Source organism: Haemaphysalis longicornis, unplaced genomic scaffold (genome assembly GCF_048455015.1).
Source record: "Haemaphysalis longicornis isolate Haplotype H1 unplaced genomic scaffold, Haemaphysalis longicornis Haplotype H1 scaffold_4, whole genome shotgun sequence".
In the NCBI taxonomy this organism is placed as follows: Eukaryota; Metazoa; Arthropoda; class Arachnida; order Ixodida; family Ixodidae; genus Haemaphysalis; species Haemaphysalis longicornis.
Window position 1 is genome coordinate 20,873,489 of NW_027526361.1, and position 20,489 is coordinate 20,893,977.

General features: G+C 47.5%; 1 protein-coding gene across 1 annotated transcript in view; it reads left to right on the forward strand.

Moving 5' to 3' along the window:
* The window catches only part of LOC144179686 (homeobox protein BarH-like 1), a 30,867-nt gene that overhangs the window by 2,686 nt on the left and 7,692 nt on the right, over window positions 1-20,489 (forward strand). Inside the window, exon 2 of the mRNA XM_077708134.1 lies at window positions 2,052-2,458. Within this exon, the coding sequence (XP_077564260.1) occupies window positions 2,052-2,458 (407 nt within the window). The remainder of the gene's footprint in view (window positions 1-2,051; window positions 2,459-20,489) is intronic.

The window sequence follows — 20,489 nt, forward strand, 5'->3', positions numbered from 1 at the left end:
ATCAGAAGAAGAAGAAGAAGAAGAAGAAAGCAGAGAGGTCTGCTGGCATGTATTCGCCTACGTGCTACTCTGCGGGAATGGGGTGAAGAGAATAAAGGCCCTAAAGGAAGCAGGGCGAAAGAGAGGGAGAAAAAGGAAGAGGTAAAAAATAAGGTAACATGGAGTGTTCTGTGGGTCACGTAAAGGTCCAGGTGGTTTCACAGGATGATGATGCATAGTTCTACATTGTCTCTGCGACGCCGACGTCGTGTAAATAATCAAACACTGCATCTAATACCTTTCGCTATTGAGATGACCATGTTCCAAGAAGAGCTTTCAATAATAAAGGTCCGTTGTTGAGGCACTCGATCTTCTTGGCGAGGTGGTTCCTTTCCTGGTTTTATGCCAGACAATCTAATAAAATGTGTTCAACAGTTTCTGGCAAACCACAGTTATTACCATAAGGGTTTGTGGTTTTACCGATGCGATGTCGGTAGGAGTTCGTAAGTGCTGCGTTGAGGCGCAACCGATGATACAGCGCCTCAAGACGACGTGGGATTCGCTCTGGGAGCCTCATTCTCAGGTCAGAGTCTATATGGTACAGAAAAGGGTGATGAGTTTCGGGAAAGTACCAGAGGCGGTTTCGTTCCTCTAAGGCAAGCTGCTTCGCTAGCGCTGCATCGTCGTGCTTTGTGAAGAAAATTTTCCTTACATTGCGCAGTTATAACTTTCTGCTAGCGGCCTCATCTGCTTTCTCGTTGCCGAGAAGGCCACAATGTGCGGGTATCCATTGTTAAGTCACACGATGTCCAGCGACGTAGGCTAGATCGTGCAGTGTTATGCTTTTGCTGCCTAGCATTACTATTCTCGTAGTAACTGCGTGCCAGTTTATAAAAGTGGATCTGCAACACTGCAGATGAACGCGTTAACTCTTTCCTCCGTGCCTGGAATCATTGTCAAAGCAGCACTGCGTGATTTGCTCCTCGCCGCAGAACTATCTGCCTGTCTTTTCTGCTTTGCTTTGTGGCAATAACCGCTACACAGCTGTAATGACGTAAATCGAGCGGTTAGAGAACGCCGAGTCTCTGGAAATAGAGAAAAATCTTTTGAGAAGGTTTCGAACTTATCTGATGGGCATAGAGCAGTAATTTTTGGATAAGGTACTTTGTGACCCCCTATACAAAGCACTGGATGGGTTTGTTGACTACGTTCTGAAGGCTTTTAGGATTTAGAAACAAGGTGAAAAACGTGTTGTACGGTCACTTTAAGTGCAATTTTTAAACGCTAAGATGAGTATCACGTTTGATACACCGGTGTTGTACGCATTGAAGAGTCGCTCGAACTACGTATTCTTGTAACAAAAGAATAACAATTGCTTGTGAAGTAAGAGCCGAGACGACATCTCACGGTGGATTAGTTTCAGTGGGTCAGTTTCTAGAGCTACACTGAACCCGAGTACAAGGTTTGATCCCTATATGGGGTGGCTACTTTTCAGATCAAAACGCAAAAACGAAATCTCGGTGTTTGAGAATCTTTAAAAGCACGCTAAATGCCCGCAGTCTAAACTAATTTGTATAGCCCTCCACTGAAGTATTCCTGAAAGCTCATTTTTAGTGTCCGCGCGAAGAACACCATTACGAACAGTTTTTTTCTCTTTTTTAGGCAACAAAATGTCAAGGCACGTAGTTCAGGCTTGGACTATGTGTCTCTTGTCAGGTTGTGAGTTCATGGCAAAGATCAAGTAAAATGAGCAAGTAAAATGCACAATTTTTGATGTTTCCGATCCCGTACGGCATCCTTGTTCACAATGAGGCTAGGCAAGACGTCGTCGTTGTTTTTATGCTCTCCGAAACGCCAAAAATTCTGTATTTGACTTGGTCATTGACCGCAACTTCGTTGTGAAGATTTCAAAGCATTTCTTCCCGTTCACATTTGAGTCCCAGGTTGTTCTTCTGTACAGCGCTAGTGACGATGTAGGTGTAAGTGTTTCATTACAAAGTTTAAAAAGACGTTGAGCTGATGTACCGCGGAGAGCAGAACGACGTGACCAGGCTTTCGTGTCTCCGTCCCAGCCGGGTACCCGGACCTCAGCGCAGCCTACTTGCCGACCGGCCAGAGTGCGGGCTGGCCGCCGTCCGCCTACCCTCTGGGCTCCTCAGCGGTACTGTCTTCGGTGGACGGCCTGGCCTCCCCGCAGCAGCCGCATCACCCGGCCTCCGGCGTGGCCCCGGCGTCCCTGAGCCCCGGCGCCTCGGGCGAGGAGCCCCTGGCGGCGGGGCTGCAGGGCCGCGAGCTGCGCAGGGCTCGCCGCAACCGGACCGTGTTCACCGAGGGCCAGCTGATGGGCCTCGAGCGGCGCTTCGACTCGCAGAAGTACCTGTCCACGCCAGACCGCGCAGACCTGGCCAGGCTGCTGGGACTCACGCAGCTCCAGGTCAAGACCTGGTACCAGAACAGGCGCATGAAGTGGAAGAAACAGGCAAGCACCAGTTGGAGGCGTCTCTCTCAGTGCACGTGTGCACACGTTTGCTTGTCGAAGGCTAACGCGTAGCTCCCGATCCTGTATGAGGACCGGAAGCTACGCGATTCCTCTCCTCCCGCCAGCAGGAAGCTGGAATAGCCGAACAAATGGCCGCCATTACGACAAAATCGAGCACTCAAGGAATGCGCGACGCAACGAGAAGCCATGTTGCTGAGGCAGAAGCAAACGCCGATAGTCATTAAAGTGGTGCTGACTGAGTCGCTCATGTGGGTCGTATTTGTCAGGGAAAATAGGGCATGATAAAATTAAACGAGACATCTATTTCTCTGTTGCTGCTGTACGGAAGGAGATATGATGCATGGGAAAAAGTTGCGAACAACGCAGCTTGAAGGCCCCTTACGTCCTATCCGATGGCTGATGTACACTTCCCTTCATACACTGTCCAAACCACAAACTGTCATACCTACTTAATATACCCTTCCCTCAGAAGGATAAAGACAGATCAGGTAAGCACACTCGCACCAAAACAGACAAAATAAACACAGGCATAAAAAATCACAGCATAAAGTATAAAAAGTGGAGCATAAAAATACAGCATAAAGAATTAGCGGTACGTACAAAATTCTACTATACATGCAGTCTCATGCAGTCTCAGCACGATGATTCAGAACAAGTCGAAAAGGCAAGGAACATTGCTAAGTTTCTTTTTGTTCGAAGTTTTTTTCGAAACCGATATTATTGCCTTCGAGAAGATTTAAATACAATTGTAAAATATAGCACAATAATTGTAAGCAGCGGTTTTTCGGGAAAATGGCAGTGACCCCACCAGGTGCTGGCGTGCATTATAAGCAGTTGCATGACGTGCTAGTTCAAGCATAAAAATTGGTGGTTCATTGTTTCTTGATATCGCATTCTTAGAGATGTATCAATCTAAAGGCGCATAATGCAGTAATTTTGATTACATTACATTTAGTCAAATGCTGTTCCGTGTGCGCAATTGGTACAGCCGCAATTTTTTTTTAGTAGTATCGCGGGAACGTCGACCTACGTGTGGGTCAGTGCCTTATCACGGTAGAAAGCGGCGAAACGAGCGAGAATAGATCGCACAGTTCGCGTGCACAGAATTGTCCCGCCAGTGCAAGCGTCGTCTGCTAGGCTGATGCCACAATCACTACACAATCCCTTCCCACTGGTAATCAACCAGCTATCTTCATTGCCTGGGGGCGGCATAAATTTATCGTGCGTCTTGTTCACGGCAGTGGAGATAGGCGGCTGATTACAACAGGAAAGGAATTGATTGTGTCGCACTTGCGGGAACACCCTGGCAGACGACGGTTGCACTGATCAGATGGGACCATTCTGCACATGCGAACTGTGCGATCTATTCTCGTTTATTTCGCCGCTTTCTACCGTGATAAGGCACTGACCCACCGGCAGGTCGACGCTCCCGCGTTATTAATAAACAATTCGGTTGCTGGACATTCACAATTAGTCTAAGAACTCTTTTTTGTGCCATCAATAACTTTATTTTATCTTGTTTTGCTGTTGTTAGCCATACAGCATGCCAATATGTTATGGCTGCAAGTAGAAAAACATTGTATATCACTAGCTTCCCTCGCCTTGGGAGAAAGTACCTAGTATGTTTACATGTGACACCGCTTATTTTATTCATTTTAGTGCGTGCGTTGTTGATTTGTAAGTCCCAACTGAGCGTTTCTGAAAAGTCTACGCCTAAGGACATGGTGTTGTAAGCGATGTCAACGATTATATTTCCATACACAAGTTGTGCAGCATCACGTATGATTTTGGTTTTCACTCGAAATGTTACAGCTTTTGTTTCGTTCGTATTTATTTTTAACTAGCTTTTCCCCCATCATTGTCGAAGATATTCCAGAAATGAATTGTCGTATAATGACAATGACAATGCTACCTCTGTCATCTCGGAAACTAGCACGGTAATTTTACCCGCATATGCTATAAGGTTACCTGGTAGTGAAACAAAAAAAAATGTCATTTATATAAAAAGAACAACAAAGGACCTAAAATACTGCCTTGTGGCACCCCAGGCACGATCGGTTGCATGTCTGAGAAAATGTAATAATGAGTTACTGTTTGACGGTGGCGCATGATGTCTCTCCGTTCATTGTGTTATTGCTTTCCGAAGGCCGTTCACGCGGTATTTAGGTTCTACATTTCATTCTAATCATCACAATCAAAATAGGGGAGCATTGCATACTTGGAGCTCTTCTGTAGCGATAAAGCAAAATTCCTCGAGGCACTAAAGTCTGCTTATGTGCTTTCAAGGCGTGTTTTACATTAATAGAGAACAATAGAGAGGATGGGGCTAAGCACCGCCTGTACATAGCCATTGGCTGTGACGCATTCCTTAGCGTGTGCTTCTAATTAAGAAACAACAAATGAGAGCATGCTCCTGGACAACGCCTGGGGTGTGGCAGGACATACCGTACCATTATGGGGTCTCTGGAGCGTCTACATCGGTGGCGGCCGCAACCTCGGCAGCAGCGAGAGGTGGCCGTCCACGCCAGTGCACCGCAAATAACCCGCAGCAAAACTCGATAACTTTACTCGCAAAACTCTATTCATTAGGGACGAAAAGTTGGTCTAGTTGGTTATTAGATACAGCGCTAATACAATGTCCTTGGTAGCCATTTATTAGCACTTGTTAAAGGCGTTGACATTGGTTGGGGCACCACCGGCAAAGATTTCCAGTGTGTAGACAACCAACCGTTATGCCTACGCATTATTGGGCATAACAACATGTGGGATTCAGCTGGTTGGCACTCCATGATCAACACTTTTAAGCGCTAAAAATTTGGACGAAGGACAAGGACAGACGCCTATTGGCGCCTGTTTTCGTCCTTTATGCCCTTCGTCTAAATTTTTTCGTGCTTAAAGGTGTTTCTCATGGATTATGTGGCAGGCTGTTGATTTCTGACGTTGATAAGTGGCGTATTCCACTGAGCGAATAGAAGAAATCTGTGGCGGGAGCAAGCGACACTCAGCCTGGCGGGCACGCACGCACACGCACGTACGCTCAATCACACGCACAAACCCCCACCCACACACGCGCTTACGCATGCACGCGCCCACGTGCACACACCTTAATTTCCACCGCCGACCAAATTCTTCACAGCGCACTGTGCGCGTAAGTCGAATGCATGTTCAAAAACCCTTTTGAACTAAAATCTTCATCCTTCTGCAGTGGGCAAGTATACAGACATTGCCTTACCGTAGGCGAGCATAACGCAAGTATTTATTTGAAGCCAGCGTGTATAGGGCCGACCCTCTCCGTAAGTGTTTGAGCATTCGACATCGCTTTCGCCTAATGCGCCATACCTGACAGGACTAACGTCAATTTGTCGCCTTTTACGGCATAAGCATTCTATTCATTCTGTAAAACACGGAACGCACATGCCCCGAGTGCATGCGGATGCAAGATACGTCGTTCACCGGGGCTTCGCGCTCAAGGTTCTTGCCAGCTTGTCTACTGCGGGCGCCGAGCGACTGGGGTTTTCCCCCCTTGCCCGCGATACACAGGCCCCGGCGGAAGTCACACCACGCGAGGGGATGTTGACTGGAGAGTGGGGAGGAAATGTGCCCGGAAGCAGGAACACACCGATTGTTTCTACACCCCGCGAAGCCGCTGGTTGAGTATACATGCGCATGTCAGGGCAGTCTTGCACGCAGACCTATTTCCCAATTGCGGTAATTTCCCATCGCCAAATCTGGGTTTCTTTGTCCGTCAAACAGTGAACCCTCGGGCTTGTACAAATATTGCAAACAATTCTTCCTCACGGAGGACTGCAGACGATCTATATCGACCGTTATCTGGAAGCATAAGGTAGCCTGTGCAATGTGTATTGTGTACACGCAAATAGTGGGCCAGCATCTTTTGTCGCATTTTGAAAGCATGCAAGCAGGAGGGGACGTCTGAGTTTGCTAGGGCAAATATTCACGAAGGATGAGCTTCAAGGCATGCAGCATGCCTTCTGCGTCGATTCATGGACAAATGCAACGCGAACACGAAAATATGAACCAAAACACATGAATAGCGCGATTTCTTTCCACGCAAGTCAAAATGACGCGTGGCTTAGTTACAAAAACAACGTTGGGAAATGTGGCTTTCCAAAAATACCAATAAATGTGCACCTCCATAAATAAATAAATTGGACCTCCACGAAGAGTATTTTTCAATTTTGCACCTTCTGGTTCATATTTTTCTGTTCGCATTTTATTTGTCTGTGACTGTATGTCCTTCCCAAGATGTAAGAATCTGGCGTCATGCCTCTGCCTGGAAGCAACCACGCCCGAAATTCAACAGGAATTTATGGCCAGACATACAAAAGTGCCCGCTCGCGAAAAATATTGGGGACGGGTCGCCGTCTCTTATGGCGCAAGGCGGGCCAATGGTGGTATGAAAACGAGATGATAATTGAAAATCGCGAACATATCTGGTTTTATGAATCCGGAATAATTATCTTTTTTTACCGCTACACGGAAATACCTCAGAGGACATTTTCTTCCTGTTTTGTGGCTCATTATCTCTTTTTTTAGTTTTTTGTTAAAACAAGAAGCTAAAAGTCACAAAATCACGCAATTACGAAATTGCGATTCAGTCGAATTTACAAGATTTACTCATTTCACCGCTCCTAAGTCTGTTTTGAGACAAACGGGCACAAAGGAGTGGGCTTTTCTTTATATATATACAAACGTAAATCTACTTTGCCTGCTTAACTGTGCCGCTTGTGTTTCACGTGTCTAAAGTATTCAGCATTCATCCCGATTAGCAGCGTGGGTAGTTGTGGGCTAAAACAATTCATGTCAGAAAATAAGCAGGTTGGCCGAGTGATTTCAATATTGTTGAAATGGGTGCACGTGTACGTTTGTGCAAGTGCGTTGATTGTAGAAACGCACACACTTCAAAATAACGCATTCACTTTAACGTCTATGAGGCCGACAAATAACTACAGTCTGAAGAAATCGCAAGATTACTTGCGGCGTCATCCATTTGTAAGGTCTCCTCGTGTTTAAAAATGTGCAGGCGATTAAATTGTAGGTGCAACCTTGATCTTCCTGCCTGCGGTGGTTTTAGAATGGAACGTATGACCGGGAAATTTTAACTTTGACTGAATTTCTCCATAAGAGCAACCCATACCTTCTTTTGACACTACTTTTGTGAATCAAAGGTAATTCGTCTGTATCTTAAACGAAGTATTATCGTTGTTTAGGAGAACATGCCTTTTTACTACAAATGTAATATGTCTCAAAGCTTCAAATGAAATGAAATGAAATGAAACTTGTATTTTCATTTCATTACGAAAGATGTGAACCAGCCACAAAGCGATACCGCTGCAAGCAGCTTGACAAGAAGGATGGCGCCGAGTTCGCACCAATGATCGGTGCGTCCACCAACCGAAAGCAAAGCTTATACCACTTGTACACCCAGTACGCATCCTTATTCGCTTGGTAAATGAAATACGGATCAGAAATCCCTTACTTCGACCCTTGTTTTTTGCGGCCAGGTGTGCATAGAGACTAAATACGGATGGAAGAATTCAGAGTTAAAGTTCCACTGAAAAACAAAAACGGCCGACGTGCGCGATCTCTAGGACACCAAAAGACTGCCCGGCAGCCGATATTCCCGCGGCGGCAGTTTTCCTTGTTTTCGGAACTTTCCCAGTTTTCTGAGAACTGCGCCAAACGCGTTTCTCTCCAACGTTATATTTTCGTGCCCCCAACAAAACAAGGTCACGATATGCGCTACCTAATTCTGTGCCCTTGACACCCGCCCTCGTAAAACAAAACCGGTTCCCCCTTGACCCTTCAGTGAAATAAATTAAAGTGCCCGTGCATAATGGAGACACAGGTTGCGTATACTACGCACCGAAGAATTCAGTGTTCGGAACCTTCTCTTTTATTTTGAGTGCCTCTGCTCTATGATTAACCTTTAGTAAAGTCATTAAATCTCGATGTTTGATGGAGCGGAATGGGCCAGTTGCAATAAAGGCTGTTGTCGGAGGCTGCTCTTGGCTGCGACGTTCCGTTTATTCTGCATATGGACGGTCACCATTGAAGTCATAAACTGTTTAAAATGTGATACGGACCTTCGAAGCTCTGTACACTTGCGAATAATTGAGGGAGCGAGGACTGTCTAATGGCGGCCGTGTTTTTGTTGACAGTTCAGAAAAATACACGGACGCCTCACCATGTACAGCTTCGCTGTAAAAAAAAAAAAATATTTTAGCACTTCACTTTTGATCAGTACTGTATCCTTTAATTTATTTTCCCGTTTGTTGTCGCGCCGCCTCACGTGCTGCCTCACAGACTGGTCCAAAGTGCGACGCGTAGAAGTTTCATTATAGGAAAGGAATGCTACGAAATGGAACTCGTCTGCTGATGTAAAAGAGTAATCCCAGTATTAACAAGGAGCTACGTTCACAACCTAGTCGCAGTAACACATTTACTTGCACACGCAAAAAAAAAAAAAAAAAAAAACTGGCGAAGATTGCACTAAGTCGCGCAAGGCTTGAGCCATAGCGCAGCTGCAGGATTTCTTTCTACGTGAGCACTTGTTTATGTACTATCGCGATAAACTGAAATACGAACAACGGAGTGCGTGGCTTTCAGTGCATGCCGCGCATCCGGGCGACGGGCCGCGCATGCGCAGTGCGAACACGTCACGAGAGTTGGTGTCCAACGTTGATATGGAAACACTGTCGTTCTGCGTGTGAGCGTTTTGGTTTGTCTTCCCACCGCGTTCGGCGCCCGCTCACGCAAGCGTTATCTAACTTTGTTGCCGCGATGAGTGAAAATGGAGCACGCAGCTAAATTCCTTTATTTTTTATTTCGTTCTGTGCACCCAACGGACGATGCAAATACGATGGCCTTTCCATATCAAGATTGGTCACGAACTATCGTAACTTGTTCGCACTGCGTATACGTCGTCAGGATGCGCGGCATGTACTGAAAGCCACGCGCTCCGTTATTCGTATTTCAATTGATCACGATAGTACATGTTATATACATGTTCCGTCGTCGCTTTGCACTGGGCTCGTAGTAGTCATCGTCATATGTATCGATATTGCCGCGTTCATCATGCCAAGCATTACATGCGCGGTAGGCGCAGTGGCGGCGCGTTCGTGTACGACGCATGCGCAGCGTTGTCGCGTCGAGTTTCCGTGGAGCAGGTGTTGCGCAAGCTGTGGTGTTGTTGGCTGCTATGCAACGCTAGGTGTTCCTCAATGTTTGTGCTGCTTACTTATTTATTTATTTTTGCTAAAGCCACTGCGCGAGCAGGGGACGCTCACGGCCGTCGCCAGGCACGCGCCCACGAGCGCTCCGCATTTGCTTGGTATGTTTAACGCGTTATGCGCCACACATTACGGCCAGCTACAACAGATCCGCTGTTAAAAATTTGTAAATGACGGCTGCTTTTCAATTCGGAGACTTCTCCTCATATATTGCGTGCAGCACTGTTTTCCCGTTTAGCCTAGGCAATGGTGACAGCTGGAAGTAGCAGGGCGTGTGCGAAACATAGCCGCTGACAAAAAAAAATGCAGGAGAAACGCGACAAGGTTCTTTCATGCGCATATACAAAGTGATCCTTTCTCGTTTATTTCTTTGCCACCTGCATCTTCCTGCATTTATAAGGCCAGGCGAGTTTAAAGCAGGCACTATGTTTTTATTCGAGCTTTCCTTCGTCCCTCCCTCTCGTGTACGGCGCGATTGAGCTGCCAGACGGAATGTTGGTTGGCCGTGTTTCCCGAAGGCTGTAAGGCTCACAACTTGCTTCAGTGCAGGCAACCAGCCAGCTTTAAACTGCCACTATCGCACAAATCCCGCCTTTCTGAGAATCCTGTATCAGGAAAAAACACACGCTGTTATTCGGGCTGCCGACATATATTGCGTGGTACCATAGCGCGGTTCAGTGCGTCGTTTGAGACAGGCGACTAAATGAATTCAGGCACCGCCTAGGAGCCAAAAATATGCGCAGAGATAAGAGTTAGGATTCAAAGTTTGTGGAGGTTTCTTCGAACTCATTCGATTTCACAGCGAGTTTTCAAAACCGAAACAGGTGCAACTGCCCTCTAGATGGCATAGACGGTAGCTTCGAAGTACGTAACGTCACAATCTACCATTTCAAAAATTTCCGTGTTTGCCCCTAAGCGGCCGTTATGCCTTACACGAAAAAAAAATCCCTGGTTTTATGAGGAGTCAATAATTCGTCGTAGGAGTTTTTATAAGTGTCGGAGCGGGCACAGAAAGTTGATGGGGAAACTAAGGGAGGGTAACCGAAGTAAAAGGAGGTACATAATGCTGGATCAAGATCACACATCTCAGTGGCTAAGGTGTTGCGCTGCTGAGCGCGAGGTCGCAAGTTCGATTCGCGGCCACTTTTCTGATGGAGGCGAGAAGCAAATACGCCCGTGTGTACGGGATTTCAGCGCACGTTAAAGATACCCAGGTGGTCAAAATTAACCCGGAGCCCTCCACTACGGCGCGCCTCATCGCCTGCGTTGCGTCGGCGCGTTAAAACCCCGCAATCAATCAATCAATCAATGGGATCACACATGGTTAGTGTCCCTCCTCCGAGTTACAGAAAAGATAAGGCAGCGATGGGGGATGTACACTTGACACTTGACTTTAGAGGGGAACATGCCTTGTTTCGCGAGCGCATATTATGCGCCAGAATCCCTTCTAGAAATCAACGCAAAAGATCTGTTACTCTTGGTGAAGCTGAGCGTATAGAGCGTATAGAGCGCTTGTTCGCTTGCTCGCTTGCAGGGTATAACGCGCCGACGCAACGCAGGCGATGAGGCACGCCGTGGTGCAGGGCTCCGGATTAATTTTTACCACCTGGACATCTTTAACGTGCGCCGAAATCTCGTACACACGGGTATATTTTTGCTTTTCGCCTCCATCAGAAAAGTGGCCGCCGCGGCCGGGGTGTCGAAACACTCTTTATCACCATGCCACCCAGAACAAACATGCACTTCACAATGCACTTGAAGGTTGTCCTGCTTCTGCTTCCGCCTTCAAGAGCAAAAGCTCTCCACGGCACATTCCAGAGACTTCTACGGGGACAGAACACTCCGGTGCTGTCCCAAAAATACCTGCGTAATAACAGTGGCTGTGAACAAGCTGAAAAACTATCACCGCTGGAAATGTTCATAATGTCAATATTTCTTGACACAGCAGAAGCCTTGTGAACACCTGACGCGAAACATGTGTGCCTAACAGAAGTTAGTAAAGTCATCTTAATTAAAAATGAAAATTATGTTCAAAACATGCTTAGTTAAACAAAAGTCACTGGCTGCCAACTGCTTCGTACTTCTGCTAGAACAAGCTATATGCTTTTAATAATAGCGAGCCTGAATTAAGACGGAGCAAAGCCTTTCCAAACTTGTACCGCTGGGGGCAAGGTGTGAACGGTGCTTAATCCGCAGCACCTTTGGGCACGCTTGAGGCAAAACGCAAGTATACCCTCATTTTATGCCTAACCCAGCATCCAAAGCACAACCCAGTCGCAGATTTTATGCTCTCGACGACATTCTATTTTCTGCTAAATCGTCTCAGTTCCACATTAGCATAATTATTTTAGATTTGTGCAGCAAGACACAGAAATAAGAAAGTCCGTTGTTCAGAGCAAAGTAGTTCTGAAGTCTTCGACTAAGGATGCTCAATCCTCTGGGATAATAAAGTTTTTCAATCAATCAATCAATCAATCAATCAATCAATCAATCAATCAATCAATCAATCAATCAATCAATCAATCAATCAATCAATCAATCAATCAATCAATCAATCAATCAATCAATCAATCAATCAATCAATCAATCAATCAATCAATCAATCAATCAATCAATCAATCAATCAATCAATCAATCAATCAATCAATCAATCAATCAATCAATCAATCAATCAATCAATCAATCAATCAATCAATCAATCAATCAATCAATCAATCAATCAATCAATCAATCAATCAATCAATCAATCAATCAATCAATCAATCAATCAATCAATCAATCAATCAATCAATCAATCAATCAATCAATCAATCAATCAATCAATCAATCAATCAATTCCTTGAGAATGTTATTGTTTTGAACTGAAGGCTACGTATACCAGCGGCAACAGGTGATGTTTTGGAAGCGTCGCCGCTTTGGGACGTCGTTCCGAGAAGCGCGATCCTATTGCGTCCTCGCGAGCGTGGTACGATCTAGGAACCCCGTGCTTTAAAAAAAGAAAACGGATAGACGCAATGACCGTGCCTGACTCGCGTCTACTATGAAGCCTGCTATCAGCAATCGCTAGTCAACACACGTACTGTGCGGCCTAGGGCGACTGGCCAGAAAGGCGTGTTTTGCTGGGACGTTCCCACAGCACAGCACCGGGTGACACTGTCGCTCCTGTACAGGCTGCCAGTTATTTTTCTGGTGCTACTGATGCAACCCCAAGAAGGCAACACTCGTTCAGACGAGTCGTTTTACGACACCCTCGATGGGAGCTGGAGGGGACGAGGGATGGGATGGGTAAAGTGGATTCCGTTCACAACACAAATCCGTCGCGAAACGGGAATCCCTCTGCTGGCGCAAATACCACTGCTTCCATCGGAATGATATTTTGCCTGCTAATATTACTGTGTAGCAGTCATTGTCCAGTAACCTTAGTATTGAGCAGTTCAGCGTGAAAATTCTACCAAAGAGAAGTCTTGTCTTGTTGACAGCTTAGGTTACTTGAGCGCTTGCTATTGGTTTATTTTCGAAACGATCACATTTGCCGGAAATGGGCCCAGCGGTCAGTGAAGTGCACGCTGCCATTCATTTCTGCCCACTAAAAAGCCGTTAAAGAGGGGTACGTGTTGCTCTCTATTGAAACATCTGTTGCGCAGGTCTTGTGCCCACATGGCGGCAAGCATTCATGTGGACGAAGTTCGGATGTTACTGCAGCTGTGTATCGTGAGCGTCTGCTCAATAATTTCGCGGAAGTGCTGTTCTTAGATAACCGCAAGGCTTAAAAGAGCAAACGCCAACCCGAAGAACTGCCATGGATGGAACCACGGTTACTCCGCATGCTCACAAACTGTCGCATGAATTAAGAAAGCGGTTGTTCGTGTTCATTAGGTTTTCTGTGCACCAAACAAAATTCATGCAAATTCATGGACAGAAAAAGAAAACAAAACAACAAGATACACGCGAACCGTTAGGGTAATTAACTGCAGTATCGTTATTTTGTGTAAACTGAAATTTTGTGTAAGGTAACACACGTGCTGCTAGGAATCTGGCACAGGCAGTAACCGTGCGTTGCATTGTCACCCCGCAAGGGCAAATAATGCGTCTGCTCGCCATCCTTAGATTTGCTGAAAACTTCGCATTTTGCCTCTAACACAAATTTATCGCTACAGTCTTGGTACCCTGTTTTTTCAAAATTCTTGATCATAAACTCGTACTAGACATCTTTCCGGTTCTCTTAATTACTAATACGAATAACACGCGTTTTTCGAACCAAAACTATATTTTGCTACCTAACGTTCAAACCAATTACGGTAAACACACAATACAATTTTGTGCTATATCATTTTGGAATTCCTTGCCTACCAATATAAAAACAAAATCATTCTACAACTTTAAAACTTTACGTAGAAACTACCTGCTTGAAGTCTAATCTTTCCTTTTTGTTTGTAATATGCTTGCTTAGTTTTTTGGTGCTTCTATCTTGTTTACATTTCGGTTGTCTTTAATTTGTCGCATATTGTGACAGTTATATCTATGATTTTGTGTAGTTTATGATTATCTACATAGCTGTGTCTAGTGATATAGTTATGTACATGTTTTTTTTCTTTTACTGTGTCCCTCGTAATCTCTATTTTGTGTATTTCAATGAAGGTCCCGCTTAAGGCTTCGGCCTGGTACCTTCCTCTGTACTACAACCCAAGTGTAAACTACAGCAATAAACTTGAACTTGAACTTGAAAAGTTAGATTAAGTACCTAATCCAAAACGCAGGTCCTTCTGCCATGATTTCTTTTTTTTTTCTGCATTTTTTTTCACTCAGCATTCATATGTTAGCTAGCCCATGTGTGCATTTAAGCCCCTTTTCCGCAACAAACTTGCAGTTGGGAGTCAGTACAGCATCGTGTTGTCTTTCTCAGTCCTGTTTGCGCGCTGTTCAACGTAAAGCAACTCACTGTGACGGCTACTTCTCGTGCTGCTCTCCTCCGCCATTTGTCGGAGCTTTTTTTATCTTCTTTTGCCCGTGTAATCATGGCTATTGAATTAACAGCAGGATCAAATATTAGTGACAGCCATTTTTTATAATCATCTCAAAATGGCTCCCCAGGCGGGACGAAAGCTTGCGCGCATCTCTGGAATATCCTTGTGCGGGTTTTACCAAATGTGTCTCGCATTGCCTCGCATAGGCAGCATTGTGCCTGCACTGCGAAGCACACTCAGCAGACCGTCGTGGCACGATCATTACAGCTCGTCGCCGACGATCATCTCTCCACGTGCGCAACTTACGGACGGGGCTGGCAATGTATCTCTGTTTCTCTACCTTAAGGTCGTGCGTTACGCACGTCGCGGGGCGTGCATAAAGAATGCATCAAAATCAGAAATAATAATCCAAAGAACGAGAGAGAGAGAGAGAGAGAGAGAGAGAGAGAGAGAGAGAGAGAGAGAGAGAGAGAGAGAGAGAGAGAGAGAGAGAGAGAGAGAGAGAGAGAGAATAAACTTTAATTAAATCGAGAAAAGCTTCAGAGAGGCGTCTGCATTCCAGGATGTCTTGCGCATGTGATCGAATCAAACAATAATAAACCAAATATGTACTGGAACGAGAGGTAGAGACGAAAAGCGAGTGGTTACTGCAGGGAATATAGAAACGCGATACGCTGTCAGTGGTCAGCAAGTAAACAAAAGCGCACCCGCCAAAATTTAAATAGCCCACACGTTTGCGATGCTGATGTGGTCCTATTGCGCAATGTAATCGCGCTACCAGGCCTTCACGGGGCCGATGCGATCGTGCACACGACAACACGGGTGAGACGAGAGTTTCCGCGTTTCCCCAAGGTTTGTTTACAAATGAGGGACTTGTCGCAAGCCATGGTCGGCGCGCGTGGCACGGCCGTCCTGTTAGCCAAGCGCACGTGATTTCGTACGAGAGGACCTCGACAAATGTCGGGTTTTTTCTGGGGCTACGTGGAGGTCAGGAGTGCGCACCGCCTCCGGCTATGTATAGCCAGCGCAGACCTACGAATCGACGCCGACAACAATAGACCGAAACAGCCTAACTGTATACCCTCCGGTGATGGTGCCTCAATGCGAGTGCGCAACAGCCGAAGATCGACAAGCACCGGCACTGGCGTCGTCATTACAGCTCGGAGAAAAGCTCGACCAGTGCCGCGATTCAGACTTGCGATCACTGGAAGAACTATTCCACGCAAGACAGACGGCGCCCTAGGGGGCTCTAGTAGGCATGTTCCTAAGTTTACTTCTTTGATGATTTCCGTTGGGCTCATGATAAGCACCGACTCTATTGCCAGACGTAGTGCATGAGCGCGAAACGCGTATGCGTGAGGGCTCTAATGTGGCGGGGTGAGTTTTTGACTGTTTCTGTAAGGCAGCTTGAATTAGCCAATAGACGCTTTGCGGCGTCGAAACACTTGAATTTGTTGAACATGCCAAGAAGGGTTAATGTCTGACGCAAGCCGTCGAATAGCGAGAGATTTGGCCGTCAGCGTTAGTTCTCCGTCAGAAACAAATCTTTGTAATAGGCACTTGTGAGCTACCTAATGCACTCCTCCCACCGTTTGCACGGGGTTGAGCTTATGGCCTCGTAACAATCATCTGTCCCTTTTATTTTTTCACTTGGAAGGAATTTAATGACGGTTTGCGCTACCTAATTAACTGCCTCACAATTAAGGGAGTTGTTTTTCAGACTAAAATTTTATTTTGCAGTTCTCAAGGTATGGGATTAACGTGCCGAAGCATTTTGTAGTCTCATCCACGACAGAAAAGAACATAGTACCCACCGCGGTGGCTCAGTCGCGCTGCTCAGAACGAGGTCGCGGGTTCGATTCCCGGCCGCGGCGGCCGCTTTTCTGATGGAGGCGAAAAGCAAAAACGCCCATGTGTACGACATTTCGGCGCACGTTAAAGATCCCCAGGTGGTCAAAATTAATCCGGAGCCCTCCACTACGGCGCGCCTCGTCGCCTGCGTTGCGTCGGCGCGTTAAACCCTACAATCAATCAATCAATCAATTAATCAATCAATCAATCAATCAATCAATCAATCAATCAATCAATCAATCAATCAATCAATCAATCAATCAATCAATCAGAAAACAACATAGTTTCGATTGGGGGCTTTGAATGATTTGAGCCATGGGGCATTATTTAAGTACAAATATGGTCTCAGCACACAAGATTTAGTTTTGCTTTGTATTTTAATAAAATGCCATCCCTGCCGACTTTGCTCAGGTGGCCAATTCACACTCAGTTCTCGTGTTAAAGCAGCCTAGCCCATTTCTATTGCTGTTGGCGCCATCGGTACAAGGTGCCGCCGGTGATACTCGCAAAAAAAGGTATAGCAATATATATAGCGGTTATCAAATGTGCTATAGTTCTTACGTACGGAAAAACTTTTTGTTTGGAGCAAGACGCTCGTCGTATTTTATGACAAAACAAAGTGGAGTACCGGATTTAACCCAAACACGTGCGCACTCATGCACGCACAATCACGTAGACGCGCGTGCAGAGAAGCCAAAAAATACGCCTTTTGGGTTCGTCCTTGAGAAGCTTTACGGTATGAGTTCACAGGGCAACGAGATTTCACATGCGATATGTCTTGAAACCACAGCGTAGAAACTATGCTTGCCCAGGCTAATTGCAAGAATGAGCGGCAAAGCGTATACAAGTTTAGAGAGACCCTTGCCTCCGTATGGCCTGATGTCACAGTGTTACAGCTTGGTTGCTTTGGACGTCACAAAAACGTGAGTTGTGAGATGTCCAACCCAAACACTGCAAATTCTTAAAGACCACGATTGATTCCGAGGATGGTGATCACTGCCGCGAAGCCGCAGCGCGTTCGTGGCTGGTCAGAGGACAGCTAAAGAAAGCGGTCTGTAAACTTAACTTGACGTGCGTAAGAGCAGTCAGGTTCTATGGGAAAAGTACTTTAAGTTTTTAAAAGCGTGAACGCTGACATGATATGCGCTAAATCAGCTGAGCCTTTGTTTTCGATGTGATGCCGTTGTCGTATAGCGAACAAAAATGTCCACCTTAATATCTTACCGTATATTACAGATACCATTCTCAATACGAGTATATTGGTGGTGCATTTTCTTCTTTATTTCGAATTCCAAACCACTCTCTTAACCTGTGGTTGCTTTCAAATAAGAAGCGATGGAAAGTGCTGGTTGGTATGAGTGCATTACGACATTAACATACGCTAGTTAAAGAATACAAAACACCCAGAAACACAGACAGATGTGTGTCATGCTACGGGATGTGTCCATTTTAGAGCGGTTTCTGGTAGGACGGCAAAAGAAACGAAAGATTACCGACGCGGTCTACGAAAAGAAGACGACCACCGACGAAGAAGTGAATGAGCAACGCGATGAAGGTTCAGCGGGTGACGGATCTTGGCAGGACGCACACTCCCGCCGCCGTCGGCGATCCCGGCAGACCTACCGCAAGGTAGATGCGGAACGCACAAAGCTTCAACGGGCAACGGTAATCATCCACCCGAAAGATCACCGCTCCGTAACTGCCATCGCAAAGGTCACGCTTCATAAGATAATTCAAACCACGGCACCGGACGCCAAGGTAGCGGACTACGCAACATGTAAAACCAACGCCCAGTCCAACACTGTTACAGTGACCACGTACGACGAACTTCACGCCGACAACTTGTGCAAGGTAACCACCCTTCAAGTTACGGACGGTAAACCATTTGAAGTTGAAAATTCTTCGTCTTTATGGCCATAATGTTTCAATGGGCGCCGTCACAATGGATCCCCCTAATGATACCAACGAGGAACTTCGTAGTGTGCTGCGATGTCAAACTGCTCATGTGCTCGAGGCAGGGCGGATGGGCGAAAGCGGAAGGGCGCTCCTCACATTTGATTCACCTGTACTGCCGAAGCGAATCAAATACTACAGCGAATTATACAAGGTTACTCCATACATTGCACGCATACTGATCTGCTACCGTTGCCATGTAGAAGGCCATATGCAAAAGTACTGCCCCAATGACGAAATATGCAGTCGTGTGGCACCGGTCACACCGAAAAAGAATGTGACAGAAAAGATAAGCACTGCGTCACGTGTAAGGGGAACGGTCACCTGGCGACAGAAGCCACTTGCCCGGAAAAAGACAAGCGCTTGAAAGAAAATGAAGACCGACTCGGCGGAGAGACTGTCGCAAATGCAGCAGATCCGTCACACGATATATGCGGACGACATCACGATATGGACGACGGGGGGAACCGTCGGGCACATGGAGGACTCGTTACAAGAGGCAATCGCCACGGTCGAAGACTGCCTCCGGGGCACGGGACTGCGCTGCTCGCCACAAAAGTCCGAGCTCCTGATCCTGCCACCGACCGGATACTGGAGAAAATCCGTCGGAGGGGAGGCCGAGAAAATCGTGCTTCGAACAACAGACGGTACAGAAGTCCCGCACGTTAAGGGCCTCAGAGTCTTGGGTATGCACCTAGACTCTGGGGGCGACAATCACACGGCCCTGGAACGACTCCTGACGAAGATTGGGGTGGCCACCCGTCTCGTCAAACAGGTATCCACGAAGCACAGCGGCATGCGGGAGGCAAACCTCCTACGCCTCCTGCAGTCGTTTGTGCTGAGCCACGTCGCGTACGTAGGAGCCTTCCACGCGTGGCGGAGACACGAAAGAGACAAGATCAATGCGGCGATCAGGAGCTCCTACAAGGCGGCGCTGGGACTGCTGCAATGTACCAGTAACGCGGCCCTGGCAAAGTTGGGCATACATAACTCCCTGGAGGAAATCGGGGAGGCCCAACGGGCGGCGCAGATTGCCCGCCTCGGAACGACCGCGACGGGAAGAATGATACTGCAGAGCGTCGGGGCGAGTCCAACGACGACCGGGGAAGATCGCGAGGACCTGCCCGCAGAGCTAGCAAGATCACTGAGGGTGCCGCCGCTCCCGCGGAACGTGCATCCGGAACGAAACGAAGAGAGAAGACTCGCGAGGGCGAGAGCCCTGGCGGAGGCGCACAAGGAAGACCAGCGGGCGGCCTACGTCGACGCGGCGGCGTACGGCGGTAAGCCGGGACGCTACGCAATCGTGGCGGTCAGGGCGTCCGACGGGGAGATGGTGGCAGCCGGCAGCGTCCGGGCGGCCACGAGCGAACAGGCAGAAGAGGCAGCCATAGCGCTGGCGCTAAGAAACTGCCCAGAGATGACTACAATACTCAGCGACTCCCGAGCCGCCGTGGCAGGCTACAGCCGCGGTCGCGTCGGAAGACCGGCTGCGAGAATCCTCCCGAGAGGAAAGGAGACCGTAACAACGCTGAGGTGGTTCCCGGCCCACGTCGGAGCCCTCCCCGGCGGTACGCCCAACCGCAACGAGGGCGCGGACGCCGTCGCGCGAGAAATCGTGCACCGCGCGACGCCCCCCCGTGCCCAAGCCCTGCGGACGGAAGACAACATGGAGCCCCTAGCCGGCTACAGTGAGATACTGGCGTGGTACAAGGAGGGACGCCGCGAGCTTCCCGGCCCTCATCGGGGGCTGGGGAGGCACGAGGGCGTGCTCTTCAGACAGCTACAAGTCGGGACAGTGTTGACGCCGGCACTGGCCCGGCACATGTGCTCGGACATTCCCGGCGACGGTGTGTGCTGTGTGTGCGGGGTGGAACTGGCCACCCTGGCCCACATACTTTGGAACTGTGACGAACCTGTGCGGGGTGTGCGGGGCCCCGGCCCGCTACCACCGGACATCGAGAAGTGCATCCGCTCGACGGATGAGGGCGA